This window comes from Choristoneura fumiferana, chromosome 14, assembly GCF_025370935.1.
Source record: "Choristoneura fumiferana chromosome 14, NRCan_CFum_1, whole genome shotgun sequence".
Taxonomy (NCBI): domain Eukaryota; kingdom Metazoa; phylum Arthropoda; class Insecta; order Lepidoptera; family Tortricidae; genus Choristoneura; species Choristoneura fumiferana.
Window position 1 is genome coordinate 10,118,647 of NC_133485.1, and position 20,816 is coordinate 10,139,462.

General features: G+C 35.6%; 1 protein-coding gene across 4 annotated transcripts in view; it reads left to right on the plus strand.

Annotated features, from left to right (window-relative positions):
- Positions 1-20,816, plus strand: part of LOC141435103 (ADAMTS-like protein 4) — a 441,311-nt gene that overhangs the window by 62,859 nt on the left and 357,636 nt on the right. For all 4 annotated transcript variants that reach the window (XR_012452115.1, XM_074097656.1, XM_074097658.1 and 1 more), the window contains exons 3-4: positions 16,801-16,864; positions 17,968-18,110. Coding sequence is in view for 3 of the 4 variants with exons in the window: in XM_074097656.1 (XP_073953757.1) it covers positions 16,801-16,864; positions 17,968-18,110 (207 nt within the window). In the remaining variant the exon portion in view is untranslated. The remainder of the gene's footprint in view (positions 1-16,800; positions 16,865-17,967; positions 18,111-20,816) is intronic.

Genomic DNA, 20,816 nt, shown 5'->3' on the forward strand with positions numbered 1-20,816 from the left:
TTTATCCCAATATTCCCACGGAATGACGAGATCGGGATAAAATCATAAAATTTGGCACTGTTGTTTAAAATCCAATGTCAGTAAAGACTACGATATATTTTTTGGGAATTCCCATAGGAATTCAGTAAAATCCCGGAATTTCAAACTGCGGGATCTAATGATTTACGCGTGCAAAGTCGCGAGTAAACACTATAGGTAGTTGTAATACATATAATTTTTGTTTTACGCATCTCTTATGACACAAAAAAAGTGGAATTCGCACGGACTCAGATTGATCTCACATCAATTCGTTGCTTGGAAGTATTTCCACCGAATTTCTATGAAATTAATTGTTTCAAGTGAAACTGATTTCGTACTTACGTAGTCCGCACTGCGCTCCGCTTCATCAAACTTCAACGTTATTCATCACAGTGCGTACACAGCATCTCTCGGAGATAGGTAGCGGCGCTAATCGACGATCCCTTGTTATTGCTCTGAAATTAGTTCGTACTGGGTCAGCCTGTTACGCCGATGGAGATGTATAGCAAACACGTCATCTAGATGTAGATTATTTAATTTAAACTTTAATGGAGCTGGCTAAGTTATGTTTATTGTTAATTTATGGAAGGAAGTTTAGTCGCTGGACAATAAAATTAGATGAATCCTTGTTAGGTTATTTGTTCCACAGATCTTTACACGTTTGCGTGAATCATTAAAATATGGCAGTGCATTGATGTGGAGGATCTGTGCCAATTTTTTTTTTACCTATTCCCATAGGATTATTATCAGAATAGGTTAAAATAAGCTAACTGTTATGAACCGTCCAAGTGCGAGTCGGACTCGCACACCGAGGGTTCCGTACAAATTTGTAGGTATATCTAGGTATATGTATATGTACCTAGGTATCCAAATTTCATAGCTCTACGTCGACGAAAAATACCCTGCAAATGATTCCCTTGAGAGGCTTGAGAGTATCGAAATATACATTTTTTACGGCCGTATTTTTTTACGTTAACTTAGAAGTTTGATTTTTCCACAGTTTCAAGGAACTGTAGATTTGAGTATATGTTTTTAATTTCAATTTGATATCTCCTCGCGTTCCCGAGATAAAGGATCTTGACTGACCGACGGACGGACGGACGGATGGACGGACAACAAAGTGATTCTATAAGGGTTCCGTTTATTCCTTTTGAGGTACAGTCAGCATCAAAAGTAGCGGATCACTCTTTACTCTGTCGCATTGACACATTGACAATCTTGCATGGCGTTTAGTACGTGGTTGTAAATCGACAAAGTACGAAAGTGTATAGCTACCTACTTTTGATGATGTCCTCCATGTCATGTCCGACAAAGGCGAACCTTTAGGCTTGTTTATTATGTGCCCGAATATACTGACTAAATGTACTTTTGATGCTGACTGTACGGAACCCTAAAAATGATTGACAAATTGTTGAGGTAAAATACATACACATTATTTATACACACCTATAAAGCAAAGACAACCTTTTCCTTTTAATAAATACCAGTCAACCATTAAATCGATATTCTGGAAATCCAGCTGTTACGTAGGTAGGTAGGTACAGTCGAGTTCATAAAATTGTGAGCAAAAATGTGATATGAAAATATCTGAACACGCTTCTACGCCGTTAACAATAGAGCTGAGCAATATTTTTGATCAAATTTTTGTTCACATGCTTATGAACTCGACTGTACACAATTTAATTCAAATCCGCCAGGTCGTTTTAGTGTGACAGAGTAATAAATACACACATATATACATACACACGCCCAAGTGCCACTCTTTCCCGTACCAGGAGGGGGAACTTACTGTAGTTATTAATTACTGGTAGGTATGTACACATACAAAATGGTATAAGTAGTTATATATTCTATAGAAATTATTTTTCAATAAAAAGACAAGTCAAGATCATCTGAAATCATCTCTTCGGCGCTAAAATAAAAACGAAACACAGTTGGTAACAAAAATCCGCTATTTATAGTTTTGCAACTGTATTTTTGCGCATAACTAAAATAAGCAAACGCATTTACAGCGTACCTCCTCGTTTTTTTAATGCGTCCAACTTTATGCGTGGATTTTATGAATATGTGCAAGTTTTCAGTTTAATTCATCTATTATCCGCATATCAAACGAAAAAATCTAGAAAACATAACGATCTAGATTATAGTGGAGTTTCAAAGAATCTAGGCACGCTATTACAGTTTTAACATCATATCTTTGCAGACTAAATAATAATAAAGTTTCATGGCCCGTAAATTTTATTTGGGAAAAATAACGCATCTTGTTACTAAATCCAACAGAATTACCAATGAACAGAAATACTCGATATACTTACTGTGGAAATTTCGTAAAATGTGTATTTCCTTGTCTCTTTTCGAATAATATATAATTATTGTAATAATAATTATTATTATTATTCGTAGTTGGGTCTATACTACATCATGGTATCCGTTCATTTCGCAACTAACGTTTGGCAACCTGATTCATTTCGCAACTTTCCATTTTGCAATTTTGCATTTGGATTTTTTTCAGGGCCCTTTAGTTAGGTTAGTTTTATAAAAATCCTGGAATATTTACTATTAAACAGTTGCGAAATGGATCAGGTTGCCAAACGTTAGTTGTGAAACATTAGTGAACCCTGCATCATAGATCTCTATTCAAATCGCCTTTTTTGTAATAATGGTTTGGGCTGAGCATTGATTAGTCAATCAGTCAGGAGTTTCTTTATACGTTAACTATAATCATTTGATGTTACTATGTCGTGCGTTGCTTAGCAAACAAATATAAATTAAGATGCAACTCAATAGGTACAAACCAACAATAGCTACCCTTGGAACACAAAAGCATATTTTAATAACAGTAATTAGTGTACAGACAGACAATGCACGGTCGGTACTGACCGATTTCCACTCAGTCGTTACTCTGCGCAGGAGTGGTCTTTATTCGCAGTAACACTTGTGGCACACCCTGTTGCGTCATGCAATTTTAGAGTTTGACAACGGTTTTATTAATGTAATGGCGCTATCATACTTTACGTTATCATCATCGTCATCATCTTCGGCTTATACAATCGGTTAATTAAATAACTGAAAACCTGAAAATAATTTGCTTACAATCCAGATTACTATCGATTACACTGTACTTTTCACTAATTTATTGAGTCATGCGTTACTTTGCGGAGGTCCATATCAATGAACTTAAAGAATTTCCTTGCTCACCCTTGACCTTACCCTTTCATTAGGTCGCGGGTGAGCAAGGAAATTCTTTTAGTTCACTGTACTTTTATGCAGGTTGTCTAATTATGTATCATTTTAATCCTTTTTTTTACTCTGCTCAGTCTAAAAAGTTATGAATGCAACACGTCAATTGCATTGCAATTTGCGATTATATTAGCGAGGTTGCATGCTATTTAGGAAATTTAATACTGGGCGTTTTTTCGTCACTTTTACTTTTTTCTAAAAATGTCGAAGCCCAACTAATGAGTACAAATTATGAGTTGCTTATTGGTTTTTGAATATTTCTGTCATGTTTATTACGTAATATGTGAACGGCTTTTGTTTACCAAACAAAGTTAAAATAATCTTCGTCTCCAGTTAATTGTCACATCCAGGTGCAACCAAAAAACCATCCATCCCTACAAAAACTGTTAAACATATAATAGCCTAATGGTTTAATACACGCTTTGATGCCCAGCCCACTGTAACCCCAATTTTAGAACGATTGAGACGAATTACACCAATTACTTTTATGGGCGTTAACAAAGGGCTCTTATCTGTTTTGTAAACAAATTATTAATTCATTCAAACTAGCTTCCGAACATTTGCATTAACAGAGGTTCCCAAACTTTTTATCTCGTACTCATAGACCACTACCCTCAACGACAAGACGAGTTTGAACGGTAGCTCGATCCAATCGTGCCAGATATTTGTATGAATAATAGGAATGTTTGTTCTGGGTCTTGGACGTTTAATATGTGTTTAACTATGTATCTATCTATACCTATAAGCATGTTGATTTGTTCCATAGTGCATGGATACTTACCCTCCTAAGCCAAGAGGCGATATCTCAAAAAAAAAACACAACTTGTGATGTAGATTTTTTACGCTACTCAATAGTAATAATAACTCAAAAGTGGTTTTTATTAGATACCGCCATTTGGCTTAGGAGGACAGCATGGTACAAGTTAATTGTAGTCAGTTGTCCTAATTACTTTTTTAACTTTCACAGTTTTTCTGCTTTCGGTAGAGAGGGCTCTAGCGGGTGCTGCTACATTTCTACCCATATTTTTTACCCGCCGACGTGGGTTCCGTCTGGTCACCCGTGGACCCCTGGAAGTCTACCTGGACCACTTTGGGAACCTCTGCATTAACTAATCGTTAATTTGTGGTCACGGTTGTGAGCCGCTTATCTATGCAATTAATATAAAGTGCAGTTTAGAGGTGTGTTTTTGTGTTTCATGTTATTAAAGCTTTGTCGGTAATTTTTTTTATTTCATTTGGTAGTACACATACACGCAACAGAAGAAATTCACACGATCACGATACCGGGTGTGGCCTGTAATTCGAGAAAAAAATTAAAACATAGATCCTCCTCGTCAAACCGAACAACATTAGTTCAGCGACTTTTAAAAATAATGGAGTCTTTGAATTTTCCTTTTTTTCATACAAATTAAATACTGCTATCAATGTACGCCATCGTAGAACACAACTGACGCCGTCGCGCTACAAACATCAAGCATTTTGCTTTACATTGCTTCTTCGAATAAATTTAAACGTATAATAAAAATTAAAAAAAAATACTATTTTTAAAAGTCGCTGAACTAATGTTGTTCAGTTTGACGAGTATGATCTATGTTTTAATTATTTGCTCATATTACAGGCCACACCCGGAAGATCGTACTTAGTTATTATTTTGATAGGCCTGTGCCCAACAGTGGGGCGTATAATAGGCCGATATGATGATGAGGATGATGACGGTTTTATTCACGCTAATTAAAGTTAGCATGAAAAAAACGTGCCAACAGACAAAAAGAGGATGAATTTGTATTCCTCTACGGGTTTAAAATTTTCTTACAACTAAAATAAAATTTGATAATTCTAATACCTTTGAATTAAAAAATAGCAATCTTTGCATTATTTTGTTTATTTTAGGGATCTTCGAAATTATTTATCGATTTAAAAAAAAAATGTGGGGTTAGCAGAGAATGCATGATCTAAAGTATATAATATAGGTACCTAACTACCTACACAACAAAATAATCTTCATTTTTTCAGCTAATGTACCGGTTATTATACTCTTTTGTTTTTCGTTTCATCCGTTAAGTCACAGAACTTGTCGCTCAACCTTAAACAATTAAACAAAACGTGATTGATCCCATAGCAACAAAATTTAATAAACAAATGCACAATGCATCTAATTAAACCAAACTATGCGGTCGCAGTATTCTGTATTTCATCGGCTTGTTTTAGTCGATTCCTGAAATAAATCAACATGTGATAGTAAAACCACGGATATCTGTGTGGTCACCACAGCTAAGAAACTACTGTACAAATGTGTTTCAAATAAAAAAAATGTGTTTGGTCCGTTTTTATGTATACAAAATTTATAAATTATGTAGAAACAAACTTTTGTACACTATATTAACTAAAATATCTCAAAAATCTATTGGACATTACAAAATAAATAAGTCATTTTAGGTCGCAAAATGAGAATGAGACTGGAAAAATTAAAAGTAAATTCAAGTTATTTTCAAGGTTCTATATTTTCATATTTAATTGCTATTACTAGCCACAATGGTTAGCACACAAATAAAACACACACACACACACACACACACACACACTAATTCCAATCTAGTACAACACTTTTGTATTCCAATGATGACACTACAATAAACTCATTGCTATATTGCCATAAAGTATAGAGTTTGACATACACCCAAGTTTTTTTTTAAATCATTGTTAATATTTATACATCCAAATCTTCTGTTTTGGATAAGGTAAAAATATACACTACAATTTAATAGGAATGGTAAGTTCATTCCGGGACTGAGTCGTCAATGTGACACGTGACAAAATGCCCAATGGACGTATTGTTTAATGGTCATAAAGTGCGTGTGTCGAAATGAATTAGTTTTATTGGTTTTCCTTTATGTTTATCAAAAGCTTCTAAAAACAGTACATCCAGGTCGATTCACAAGAGCAGGCAAGGATGGATCGAATGAATACCTAAATGAAAATACACTTCATACAAATATGAAAATGATCTGCAATCAGTCAATTTCCCTCCAAATTATTGAAGTATGTAACATTACTTTTGTTCAGTCCATTCATGCCAGCTGTTGTGAATCGACCTGTACATAAAATGACATTAAAAATATACTAAATGGGTTATTTTTTCACAATCTCTAATTCCATTGCCTCTGGGAATGGTTTCACTTGTATACATGTTTCTGAGTTGGAACATCTCAGTCTTAATACAAAGTGCTTCAACTGTTTGTAGTTATCTGTGCTACATTTATTGGTTGTTAACACCGTGCGCCGGCGCCGATCGTCCGTTTACCTTTGAACTAGATGATATGAACTTGAACTCCTAATGTTACAAGACTTTTGCATTTGGCGATACCGCTTGTGAATGTTAAATGCAAATATTGGAATCTATGTTATTTAAAAAGGCGTTAGATATCGAGTCGTTCTCGTAATGTATTGACATAACTTCTAAAAGGTGAGATGGCGAATATAAAAGTGTAGGTTTTTATTTTCGAGTCTTCGTGCCATGATATAATTTAAAATGTTATTGACAGATATAGAATGTCAGAATACCATAAGCTTAACCTTAGTAACATGTGTGGAATTACATTTGAAATTTACCACGAGCTTTGCGGTGAAGAAAAACATCGTGAGGAAACCTGCACAAACCTGCGAAGCAATTCAATGGTGCGTGTGAAGTTCCCAATCCGCACTGGGCCCGCGTGGGAACTATGGCCCAAGTCCTCTTGTTCTGAGAGGAGGCCTGTGCCCAGCAGTGGAACGTATATAGGCTGGGATGTATGGAACCTTAGTAACAAATTGTTTAGTAGGCGGTTAAGCTATTTATAGGTACTTATTTCGCATAGGTATCAATGTATTATCATTATACTGGGAACTGTGAAAAATAAAGTTTATCAACAATGCAAATCTAACAAAACGAATGTCTTGCACCTTTACATTCTTGCCTTTATTCTTTTCAAAAAGTAAAGTAGGAAATAAATATTCCGTTCGAAACATTCATATTTAAACTTTGTACATCATTGATGTAACATCAAAAATAGGAGTTGTGAAATAAGTGCACCATGCGGATCGATTGCAAATCCAAACTAATAAATTTCGTAAACAACTCTTTATAGCGGACTTTGTTCTACAACAAGATTTTCATAATCGAGAACACTATCACAAATTTATTTATTGTATATTTGCTGTACCTCGCAACTTTCCCTGAATAAAAAAGAGACAACTACTTCACCATTTTTTAGAAGTTGTCACGAAGAACTACCTAAATATAAACAACTAGCTTTTGCCCGCGGCTTCGCTCGCGTTAAATTTGGGGTAACATACATTTACTTTCTGCGATCCTTTTTTCGTGTTTTGATTGATTTTTCGTAGGATTACATGGAAATACAAATACATACAGACGTTTTTTAGACAGATGGTGCAAATTTTGGAATTAAAAAAATCAGCCTAATGAACTAAAATAATTTCCTTGCTCACCCGCGACCTTACGATAGCTAAGCTTATGCAAAATATGCGTGTTCATGCAGTTCCTCCACCTCCACACTGTAAGAACACACACAAATCACACAACCCATCTATCACCACCACCACACTACACTGACGCGTTTCGAACTCAAACAGAGCTCATCTTCAGAGTGACACAACGTACACCATGCTACCAGTTGTTAGACTAACGAACCACAACCACCGTTTTAACTTGTCACTGTAACTCCCCAAGTACCCACATACGTTTTATGAAACAAAACAAAACTACCCATAAATTATTAATAATTTTTTTAACCGTCCTTCAAAACTACCTTGATTTTTTATTTATTTACTGTCAAGGCATGTTTCATTAACTACCATTGCTGAAATTAGATCCAAGCCGTAGCAAGGGAGATGAAACTAAATTTACCTGCTCATTAATAATAGACCCCATACTGTTGTATGTGGGTACTTGGGGAGTTACAGTGACAAGTTAAAACGGTGGTTGTGGTTCGTTAGTCTAACAACTGGTAGCATGGTGTACGGTTGTGTCACTCTGAAGATGAGCTCTGTTTGAGTTCGAAACGCGTCAGTGTAGTGTGGTGGTGGTGATAGATGGGTTTGTGTGATTTGTGTGTGTTCTTACAGTGTGGAGGTGGAGGAACTGCATGAACACGCATATTTTGCATAAGCTTAGCTATCGTAAGGTCGCGGGTGAGCAAGGAAATTATTTTAGTTCATTGATATGGACCTCCGCAAAGTAACGCCTGATTCAATAAATTATTTAAAAAATCAGCCTACCTACGTAATTAATCATAAGTAGTTCGTACCAACTTTAAAACCCTGTTTCGCTGATCCAGGGGTGGAATTTTAGAAAATGTTAAAGTACTACGCGTTCTTTTGCACGCGACTTACACAATATAGGATTATACCCCGAGAAATTGTAAAGTTCCGCGGGAAGTAAATTACTGTTATGATCTATTTTAATATTCTTATTTGTCGATGAGAGACACATTGTAGCTTTCTATTACTGAAAGAAGAGTCTATGTCAATCAGGGATAGTGTAGCTTTTTATTGTTAAAAGAATTATTTAAATCAGCTCAGTCGTTTCAGAGAACCCAACAAACAAAGAAACAAACAAAGTTGAGTTTTCTAAAAATCTTGCCCTAGTGCACCTGTGTATTAGGTATTTTATGTCCATCTTTGCCAAATTTCACACTGTAGCATGCTGAACGGTTGTGTTGCTCTGAAGATGGGCTCTGATTGAGTTCGAAACGCGTAAGTCCAATTTTGTGGTGGTGATAGTTGGATTTGTGTAATTTGTGCGTGTCCTTACAGTGTGGAGGTGGAGGCATTGCATGCATGGACACATTTCATGCATAAAGGTCGCGGGTGAGCAAAGTAATTGTGCCAGTTCGTTGAACGTACATACATGTCAAATTTCGTATTTGTGCTATCTTTTCGTATTTGTGCTGCAGCATCAGGTGATGTATATCATATAACCGCATGGTCATTGAAATTTAACAATTATGTAAAAGTCTTTTGTGTTTGCCATCAACTTTTGAGGAGTTCCCTTCTACGGAGACGATCCTGGCCAGGATGAGCAGGATGTCACTGCTAAATTATTGTATTGTTACAAGATTTAGTACATCAGTTAGCCAAATCTCCAGTCCCTAATTTTATTGTGGGTTTTCTGATCCAGTTGGTACCTATTTAGAATCCTCTTTATTCGTTTTATGCCGTGGGATTTTCTAAAAATCTTTAAAACAGTTTTTACCTGTTAGTATTATCTACCTGCATGCCAAATTTAAAGTCTCTAATATTGATAATGACGGAGTTAGGGCCACTTTGAAGCGAAAATAGAAATCCCATTTATTCCATATCCCGTGGGAATTTGGATAAAATCCTGAAAATTGTTTTTAGCTGTTAGTATTACCTACTCGCATGCCAAATTTGAAGTCTCTAATAATTATAGTTACGGAAATAGGGTCATTAATTGGAAGTGAAAATATAAATCCCATTTATTCACTATCCCGTGGGAATTTCGGAAAATGTTGAAAATTGATTTTAGCTGTTAGTATTACCTACATGCATGCCAAATTTAAAGTTTCTAATAATTATAGTTACGGAAATAGGGCCATTTTTAAGTACAAATATAAATCCCATTTATTCAGTATCCCGTGGGAATTTGGAAAAATCCTTTCTTAGTGCGCGTCTACACCTATTAAGGAACATATATTCCAAATTTCAAGTTTCTAGCCCAGCGGTTTGGGCTGTGTGTTGATCTATAAGTCAGTCAGTCAGTCAGTCAGTTTCTTCTTTTATATATATAGATTACTTTGCTCACCCGTGACCTTCCTTCCACCTCCACACTACAAGAACACACACAAATCACACAAACCCAACTATCACCACCACACTACACTGTCGCGTTTCGAACTCAATCAGTGTTCATCCTAAGAATAACACAACCGTGCATCGTGCTAGTTTAAAAATACATAGTTCAAAAAAAAACCAAAAAAACTTAACGACATCATAGCTTATAGAATCTTACTAAAAACACCTAATTGTTATCATGATTCGCGTAACCGTTATTCGACTACATATTCCAATAAGACAAAGTAAACATCCAACAATAGGTATACATATAAAACAAGAATGGCGGCGCGAATAGCATCGACATGTAACAATACGCTCTTGGGAAAATATTTCTAATACAAACACGTATCGAATGCGGACTTGTTGTGCTCAAACATCACAGCTGTCAAATCAAGCAGATCAGCCGAACGAAATGTTAAAAAAAACTGACGAGCGTGAGGTGTAATATCGTATTGTGAGTTCTGTACGTCTATCTATGTACCTTTTCAAAGCTTTTGTTTAACTTCCATCGTTTAAAACAGTGTTTTTCAACTTGTGGGTCGCGACCCGCGGGGGGTCGCGAAGCCTCTTTAGGGGTCGCGAAGCCCCTATTAGCTGCTGGAAAAATTACTTCAGTAAAAAAAAAGTTTAAATTTTTTTATTAAGAAAATGTTAACTAATAAATATTTGGCACTAAATAAAATACATGAACAAAAACAACGGGAAGGGGGGTCACGAAATATTTCTTCATACTAAAGGGTAGTGTCATGAAAAAGGGTAGAAAACACTGGTTTTAATTTTTTTTTAACGAAAAGTTGTCGAAGGCGCCAACGTGACTCGAAGTCGCATCTCTGGGCTATACCTACGCGTCAAGTATGCTATAATAACTGCAGCTATCGCAATTTTCGTAGATAAGTTAGGTACAAGCTCTACGTCTCAAGCCGCATTGGAAAGACGTACCATCTCACTAATATCTGCCACAGTGGAGAGTGCAAAAACATTTGACACCTCCTACCGGCCCTAGAAATACAGTCATATCAGATAATAATATTTAGGCACGCTTTATTGTGATATTATTGCTGGTGCTCAAATAATTCTGAGAGGAGCCGGTGAACTGCAGTGGAACGTATTTAGGCCGAATTGATGTTGAAAGAAATGACGGTTCACTTTCTATTTTTTTTTGTATAAGGTGATCAATCCAAATGCGCCACTAATAGAGAATTCAGAAACTACCAGAGAAGCGAAATATTTCTTAGGAACCATGCCGTTAACTTTAAGGGACCCTAAAAAAGACACTGCGTACCTAATATTTCGCTGCCAATATTAGCCAGCAATTAAGGAACATTGGAAAAAAAATGCAAAAACATTATTTTGTCGACTGTGGTTTTCAATACAAATTATCTTCACATTAAAACTTTTGCTTCGTCACGATGTACGCTACGTATCCTAATTTGATAATCATTATATTATTAAACAAAAAGAGTACTTTTAAGTATAGGCATTTATTATGTGGTCAAGAGTTAAGAGGTGTTAGAAACGTAGGTTATCTAGAACAACAATTTATAATTGAGGGATTTACCATTTTTAAAGCCTTTTTGGTCACATACGGATTTTAATTATGAATTATTTGATATTGACTCTCTTGAAACTCTGCAATAAAGTATATCGCTTTTTGTATTTTTGTATTTGTATTTAGCATTAAAAAAATATATTTTTACATGGCTTACATACAGTCAAACAAACTGAATCATGTACCAGGGTGGAACCTCTGTGCTACTAATGTTATGTTTGGCATCCCATACTTTTGTCAAGGAAATCATAGAGAAATTGATTATTACAAGGTTCTAACTTGATACATGAATCAGTTTGTTCTACTTTAAATGTAACTGCGACTTCAAAGTGATCGTCGTCAATCACTGAATTAGAAAAATTGGTTTTGGAATCGTGTACAGAAAGACGTATGAACGCCCTAATGATGCTGTCAACGCACAAATGACACCACATGTTTTTGTTTGTAAGTAAACCGCACGAATCGGTACGACCGATTAAATAAGTCCAATTAGATCCGTCTATGATCCCGGTTAGATTGAACCGTGATCTCATTCCGATCCAGAAACCGAGTGATTTATCGTCAGATTACTCTGTGTCGATGGTGACGCAACTGGGCGCCCGGCCGTGACGGCGAGCACTCCTTGATGACTTATATACTCCTGGTACCAATGCCCCATTTTTGTTAGGGTTCCTTTGATAAATAATTAGAATTGTGGACTGTAATGTAGTGCAAAAGTAAATTAAGTTTTGGATATCAACTTCATGTACTTATCATATCTAGAAGAAAACTGCTTAGGTCTTTGCCGACTTAACTGATTGTTAAAAAATTAAACTTCGTTACTAAAATTCATCAATAAAATTGTTTCTTGAAATAAAGTAGACAATTACATTATGTTTCATCATCATCATCATCAGCCTACAGCAGTCCACTGCTGGAGATAGGCCTCTTCCATGGCGCGCCCATTGTCTTCAACCCCTCTCATCCATCCGCCGCCAGCGACCCTCTTACGGTCATCCTTCCACCGTGCCTCAGGACGCCCTATACTACGTTTTGCCATCCGTGGTCTCCATTCGAGAACTCGTCTGCTCCACCGTTAATCGGTCCTGCGACAGACGTGACCAGCCCAACGCCATTTCAGCGAACTAATTCTCTGAGCAACGTCGGTGACTTTCGTTCTTTGTCGGATAATGTGATTTCGGATTTTACCCTTCACAGAAACCCCTAGCATTGCTCGCTCCATGCACGCATTGCTCGCTGAGTGACCTTGAATTTGTACACAGGACCCTGAGTTTACGTTACATTATGTATACTCAGAAAAAAATTACGATTAGAAGTTACAAGCTTTATTATTTATTCATTTACAATTCTTATTTGAATTTGCCACATGGTTGCTTAATTAATTTCTAACACGTGTTTTGTACATTATTAAAATAAATCAATCGTTCTGCCTCAAAACTTTGATTAAAGTTATAATTTTTGTTTTTGCAAATGTAAAACGGAACCCATCTGCCGGTGAAATTTGTCAGTAAACTGGGATATTTAAGTGATATTTTTATAGATGCCACTGTGAAGTGAAAAATGCCAAAGCGTCGTGTCGTGGAGCCACGATTTGTCTCACATCGTATTTCATCACGTAATCATGTATTGTTTACCAACCTATTTCCAAGCCTTGACTTTCTGTTTATTTCAGAGCTTTATTTATTCACGTGTTTGTTAATATTAAGTACTACGGGTGATCGCGAATGTGAGTAATAATCACAAAGCGTTATTTTAAATAGGGTTTGTCTTGTTTTTTTTTTGGTTGAGACTCTTTAAGAGCCAAAGTCACTATAGGTCCTTGCTTATATTTACTTGATGTCTTGCCTGTCTTGATAATCAAAGTCAAAATATCTTTGTTCAATTTAGGCTATAACAAGCACTTATGAATAATATTAAATAGGGTCACGAAAAGACTTGAAGTCCAGTAATAATGGTTATTTAATTATGATCACATTGATCACTATCAAGCACCTAGTTAGCATATTAGTAGCCTAAAAATATAACTATGGACTTTATACTCTATAGGCCCCGGAGCGAGGTGAAAGGGCATGCAATTGCTCGCCTCTCCCATAACAGACATGTACAGAATATAACTAAGACACAGAATAAAAGCTTGGGATTGATTGATACAGGTCTGGTTCCTCTGCAGATACAGATGCAAAATACATGAACTCCCCTGAAAGTATTCTTGCTGGCGTCTATTAGTCTCTCAAGTCAAGTCGTGGATTTAAATCCGGGCTTGTTTTTTAGTGAAGAAAAATATCGATAAGTATTATTGAGGGATATGTTCTTCCTTCTTCTAGTCTAGGTGATAAACTTGTGTAAAAAAATTTGATTAGAAATACCTTTTTGAACACGCTTCTACGCCGTTAACAATAGAGGCGTGTTCAGATATTTTTGATCAAATTTTTGCTCACAAGCTTGCAATAATTGACAATTGTTTTTATTTTTTATTTTTGTACAGCTAATTATTTACGTATACATAATGTCGTGAAGAAGCCTATTTATAACTGCGAAGTAATTAAATTGTGTCAGTGAAGTTCGTAATCCGTACTGGGTTTTTATGGGAATTACAGCGTAAGCTCTCTCAATCTGAAAGATAAATTAGTGCAGTTCATTAGTATTTGATAGTTATATACCGTCCTATTTAATAGTTCTGCTCCATTAAACTTGAGTGTGACACTGCGACCTGATTAATTTTATGTCTCTTTAACTTGTCCTACTTTAATGGTTCTTGAAACAATAATAGTGTTAGAAAATTTTTAAGTAAAACATCCGCATTTGACGATTTTGGTAGCATAAAAGACAAGAACCTGCGCTCCAAAACTCAAATTGTCGATATTGGGACAAAGACTGCTACATTCAAGTAGTATTGGGCAGAACATGTCTGCCGATTGTATCCGGATCGCTGGGCTAAAATTACTTACCGCTGATTGGATTCTATACGACGGGCACTGGAGCAGATGCAGGCGAGACGATTTGGAGGGATTTTAGCTGGACTGGCGACATGACGTACATTGCCGAAGCCAGAGACAAGTGGAAAGAGAAAGAGGAGACCTTTGTACAGCATGGAACAACGTATTAAATTAAAAAAAAAGCAAGGCAGCTGAAACGCTATGAAGCCTTATTTTTGAACACATTGTCAGTTTCGGAGATAGTCTATCGAGACAGGACAGTTCAACAATGGCCACTACTTACCGGAAGGCAAGGCGAGGACAGCCCTAGAAGGACAAATAATCTTATATTTGTAGAATCAACGGAACTAAAGTTTACTGTGGAAACCTCATATCTGAATATATAAAAGTCAGTCTTTTTTTTTCTACATGTTTAATTATAGGTAATATATTTAATATTGTTCAAAATATTGATTTATTAACTATTAACTCTCTAGGTTAGACCGAAGCAAAATTCTACTAAAGAAAATTCCTCACAACTAACAACAGTATAAAGGTACTGAGACACACTGAGCAACAATCAGAAACTTTACATATATTCCAACTGGTAACAATGTTTATCTTATCTTTTGAAGGAATCCGCTATCGATTCAGTTTGAATGCAACGCGGAAGGAGCGGATTCTAATACCTATTCAAATGAGGACATTACGAACAGATAACCACAAATTTAATGATTCAATGGATGCTGTAACAAAGGATACGTTAGAAGTAAATCTTGCTTTATAAACTAAAGAAAGAAACAACATTTATTCGAGAAGTTGAATAAAAGATTGCTATGGACCACTTAATTGAATATCTTGGCCTATGTACTTGAACTATGCTATCAAAAAGAAGTGAAACATTAGGTTATTATTCCGAATATTTTGATCAGAAATAAGTGTACTTCGTAGAAACTAAATTATAAAAAGTCATTGCGTTGCGTATAAAAATAAAACGTTATAGTAAAATTAACACAGAAAAGGTAAAAATGACAAATTAATATTCAACACAATAATCGCATATGATAAGTACACTACAAATTGAAATTATGCAGCAGAGTAAAATTAGTGAAGAAGAAATTTTAAATTGATTACAGAAAATTAATAAAAATTAATAAATGATACCCGCACAACTAATTTGGTTAAAAAAAACGGCGCTTAATAATACAATACAATGACTCTTTATTGTACACCAGAAATAGTAAACGATTCAGAAAACAGGTACACAGAGAGAAAATTACACATTATTATTATTATTGTAAGTTTAAAAAATTACGAATATAGAGGACTATACAATAATAAAGCGCTATTCTATTAAAAGGAGGCGGTCAATTAATATTTCAAAGTATTAGGGCCCTTCGGTTCCGATGTTATCAAGTAGTTAGTATGCAGCGGGCACGACGGCCCTACGCCAAGGCGCTATCCATGACGGAAATGCTAATCACACACGTATTTGACACTTACAAAACAATGACGAATTTGCAATATACGCATTATCGTCTTTTGGATTGGAAGTACCTACACGTTAACGGCGTCATCTTATGAAACTACCGGCTCCAACGCCAATTTATTACGTTAATTTGCGATGTTTGTAATTTCAAAGGCATAGTAGTAGTAGAAGAAGATGTACATAGCTTCAAAATCAGAATGTCGTAATAGTATCAGGAGAGCTGACCTAAAAGGATCTTCGATCAAAAGATAACCTGGCTTCCTGTAAATTCCTTCGAAAAATCAGATTTTAACTTAGACAATGGTCACGTCTTTACGCTTAAACTGCTGAACTTAGATGAAATTTGCTAAGGATATAGTTTGAGACCCAGAAAAGGACGTAAAATCATTTTTATCGCGGATAACTGCATTATGTAGTTCCCGCGGGATAGCCGTAAGCGAATTCTTTGCAAGCGGAGTAATGAGCTCAGTCAACAGCTCTGAGAATAATATTTCTGAATGCCCCTGTTCTCTCAGCGAAATCTGATTATTTTGCATTAAGCTCGTGTAGATATCTCAAAAGCACTTTCTATAATAATTTATTTACATAAATAAAGCATCGCATAAGCAACAATCACATTCCTTTGTCCTGTTGAAAGACTATCAAAAACATCGTAAGTCAATCGTTCAGCAACATGTCGTAAATCATACGTGACAAGCGCAAACGCTTCTAAGATAAATGAATTCCTGTTATTTCAGATCGGCTGCAGTCTGCGAAACGTTGGTGCAAGCACAGTTGACGAGCACTGAAGCCGTAAGGCCGGTAAGTCTGTTTAGTTTTACAATCCAAGGAACTTTATGATTTAAATTCGGGTTTTGTTCCGCGTACCTGGTTTTGATTGTAGAGAAGCTCGATATTTCGGCACAGTTGCATGCGCCATGATCACGAGACGACCATTATTAATGATCGTGATAATCTAAAAGATTGAATCCAAGGAATATCTGAACTGGGAGTTAGTTAGTAATCGTTGTGGTAATAAACATATTATTACTAATTATGTTAATTGTTTTGAGGAATACAAAACCAATTCAATTAATTTTGCGTGAAAACTTCTTTCGTTATTCGTGCCAAAAAATAACTGTTTTGGAGAAATGAATATTTTTGTAGGAACCGTCAAAATATTTCAAGTTGAAGAAATATTATTTTCTAACGATACTGCTCTTGCACTTGTAATAAGAGATCATGAAGTACATATAAACACCAATGTCCTAAATAATTCTATAAATTGTAACAGCCGTTGACAAGTATCGATTTCCAATCACTGCCAGTGGAATATTTAGAACAACGGCATACCTACATCAATCAGTGAAGACGATTGATGAAATTCATATGCAACTAGTTGTTACTACTAGAAGCCATTTATTTATATGCACAATTTGTTTTACGATTCAGTGTTATTATTATGTTGACACTTTTAAAACTACCTATATAGTAGCTCTAAGAGCTTTGTGGACGCGCGATTGTTTCGAAATGGCTAAAAATATGTAATTATTTACATACATATTTTTAGCCATTTCGAAACAATCGATTGATATAAAATATATTACTTACTAATGTTGATGATAATAATATTATAGTAATCGAACCAGTTCACAAAAATTTACATATTTTCCTTTTGTCGAGTAAACTAAGAGTGATGAAGATGTAACCGTTTAGGTTCCATATGCTTCGTCAGGCGTTAGTACCTGTTTTACTTAGACGTGACGTCACGGGCTCTTACTCCCGAACTTTGACGCACTATATCTTTGCCATGTTTCCTTTGATTGACGAAAGATAAAATACGTATTCAACATTTTTTGATTATCCATGTGACAGTTTTTTTTTAACCCGGTAACTACCCAATTGTCTATGGCGCGATATTTCAGGTGTCCCGAACGACAGAAGCGACCCGAATGAACGGCACAGCGTTCGCCTGGAGTGCTTGGGGCTCGTGGAGCGCCTGCTCGCGCTCCTGTGGCGGCGGCGTGGCGGTACAAGAGCGGCATTGTCTCCCCAGGGATCCTAGCAGGTAAATATCAAAGCTTCTCGTTTCTTTTCGCGATAGAATCCGGAGTAGGAAAATTCGTCGAAAAAACTAAAGTCACCGACATAGCTGTAAAAATATGCAGGTTGAAAGTGGCAATGGGCGGGCCACATCGCTCGAAGAACAAATAACCTATGGGGGAGATAAGTTCTCGAGTGGCGACCACGAACTGGGTGGACTGACGATATCGTGAGAGTTGCGGGCAACTGGTGCATGCAAGTGGCTCAGTTGTAGTTCATTGTGACGGGAGTTCAAAGGGGGAGCTTTGTTCAGCAGTGGACGTCTCCCGGCATGATGATGATGAATATTCAGGGCTTTCTTTATTTACTGACTTAAAAAAGTGAGTTAAATCATGTTAATTATTATTAAGTAGTTTATAAATAATGTCTCACGAGAGCTCAAGCAATATTAAATAGGCATTTATTTAATACACGTCCGGAGTGCTGATTGCAGATAGCTCTGTTCTCACCAGACTCATCAATGTATTGGGCGTCACATTCCTTCGTAGACTTGACTTGCTTGACGATACAGTGATTGAATACATTCTCGTGTTATTGATACTATGGTCTTTCTATGTAAACAATTATAAATCTTGTGACTTTTAAAAACTATTTTGAAAACGCTATCTTATAAACTTCATTCCTACTCGTTTTCAGTTGTTACTTGTTACATATAGTGAAGCTGCATATCTGCTTTGCATTACTTCAGCTCCAATTCAAAATTCAACTATGAATAAAGTTATTGATGTCGGTTCCTATTTATTTATAGGAAATCTACCACAGTATACATTCCTAAATCTTAAGTAAGTACCTAAGCTATAATATTTACGGACATTACAAATTATGAGATTGCAGTTCCTAAAATAGAAGTAGTTATAAAATTGGTATACTTTGTCATTCAGCGTTATATAAGTTATAGATACGAACGTAATAATAATTTGAAAGTTATTTTTTTTACTTTACATAGATTCCTTTATGAAATTTACAAACCGCTGATAAAATCACAAAAAAGTACAATTACTAATTGAAAAGGTACATTCAATAAAGTTTAACATTGATTAGCTTCTAAACCTAAAAATGAAATTAAATAACTAAAAACCGGAGACACTCCAACAATATTTTATTATTTTCAGTTTCTTATGTTTATTTTCAAATACCTACCTACATTAATTATTTCAAAAAATATTTGTATATTTTGCTAAGTCCGTATTTCTGTTTAAATTCTAACTCGTAATTTGTAAGTACTTTTAGAAGAAAATGAAATTGAAAGAAAAACGGCCAGTATTAAAATATCTAAATAATGAAACGTCGCTAAAACATTTAATGGCGTATGTATGCTGCCTTTGTAACTTTTAGATTTAACACAGTAATAAAAGGGATTAACAAAACACGACCAGCTGCAAAGTGTAATTGATTCTAATCTCAATACATGTATAGCAGTAATATGTGTCTTTGTTTAAGTTATATACCGATAGATGTCGCCGTATGGAAAATAATACCACCCTGAATCGCGCTGGCGAGATTTTTCCTGACTAGTATATATAGGGTGTCAAAATGAAATACATTGTCATTCGTCGAGCAACCGTTGTTTGATTTACATCAAGGACAGCGGTTGAACAATACAGAACAAACTATTTTTAGATTTTCAGTTATTTAATTAACTTGTAGATGTCAGTATCAGATAGTCACATTTACGACTAGCCCTAAATATGTATAGGTTACACACCTAACTCATGTATCCGCGCTTGAAGGCGCGTATATCAAAAAGCATCCTTGATAACAAATGCCCACAATATCAATGGGACAATCTTTATAGCTGATAATGAGGCAGACGACAACATTATTATCCTAACAGCCAATAACATTTACCCAAACGGATGAAAGGTGTCGATAACAGCGAGTTATCATTTCCTTGGTCCAATAATTCTGTTGCTTAAAAACGATTTTCGTGTATCAAACAAGCAAGCAGACATAAGGAAGATTAACGTGAAGATTTCTGAGCTTCTTTTTCTTTTGTTCTCGACGTATTATCTTAATTGTTACGGTTTAAGGGTTGGTACCAATGGTTAAGTGAGATTTCAAATAATGATTTGAGTAAAGATTAACTGAGTCAATCAACTTTTATTTAAGCGTTGTTATTTTGTCTCGTGACCTAGGAGACATCAGTGATACACTTTTTTAGAAAAATGTTTACAATTGTATACTACGCATGCTTACAAGATGAGCTATGAAATAATTGCCTTAAAACTGTCACAACTTTTAACTTTTAGTGGATTTGTATCTCGTTAAATCATACTTTTAATAAGTAACCCAGGAGGCATTACCATGAATGGCAATAACCTACACTGAAAAGTTATTCATTCAGTGAATTTTCTCAATTTTTTTTTCCGAGTGTTTTGTTTACCGCGGCTTTGGATGCGTAAACCATACTCGTAGATCTAGCTGTTGGATTAAAATTCCGGACTACTATTTTCCCGTGCGAATTTCCAAAAAATATATCGTGGTTTTCATTGACGTTTTTCTAAATACAACCTTGCCATATTACGTACATGACTAAGCCCATCATCATCATCATATATTTAAGAGCTAGGCTTTGGTTTTGTTTTTATTAAAAACTCTAAGCCCAGTGAATGAAATTTCAGGATTTTATCTCGATAATACAGGAATATTGAGATAACAAGTAGCCTATGTT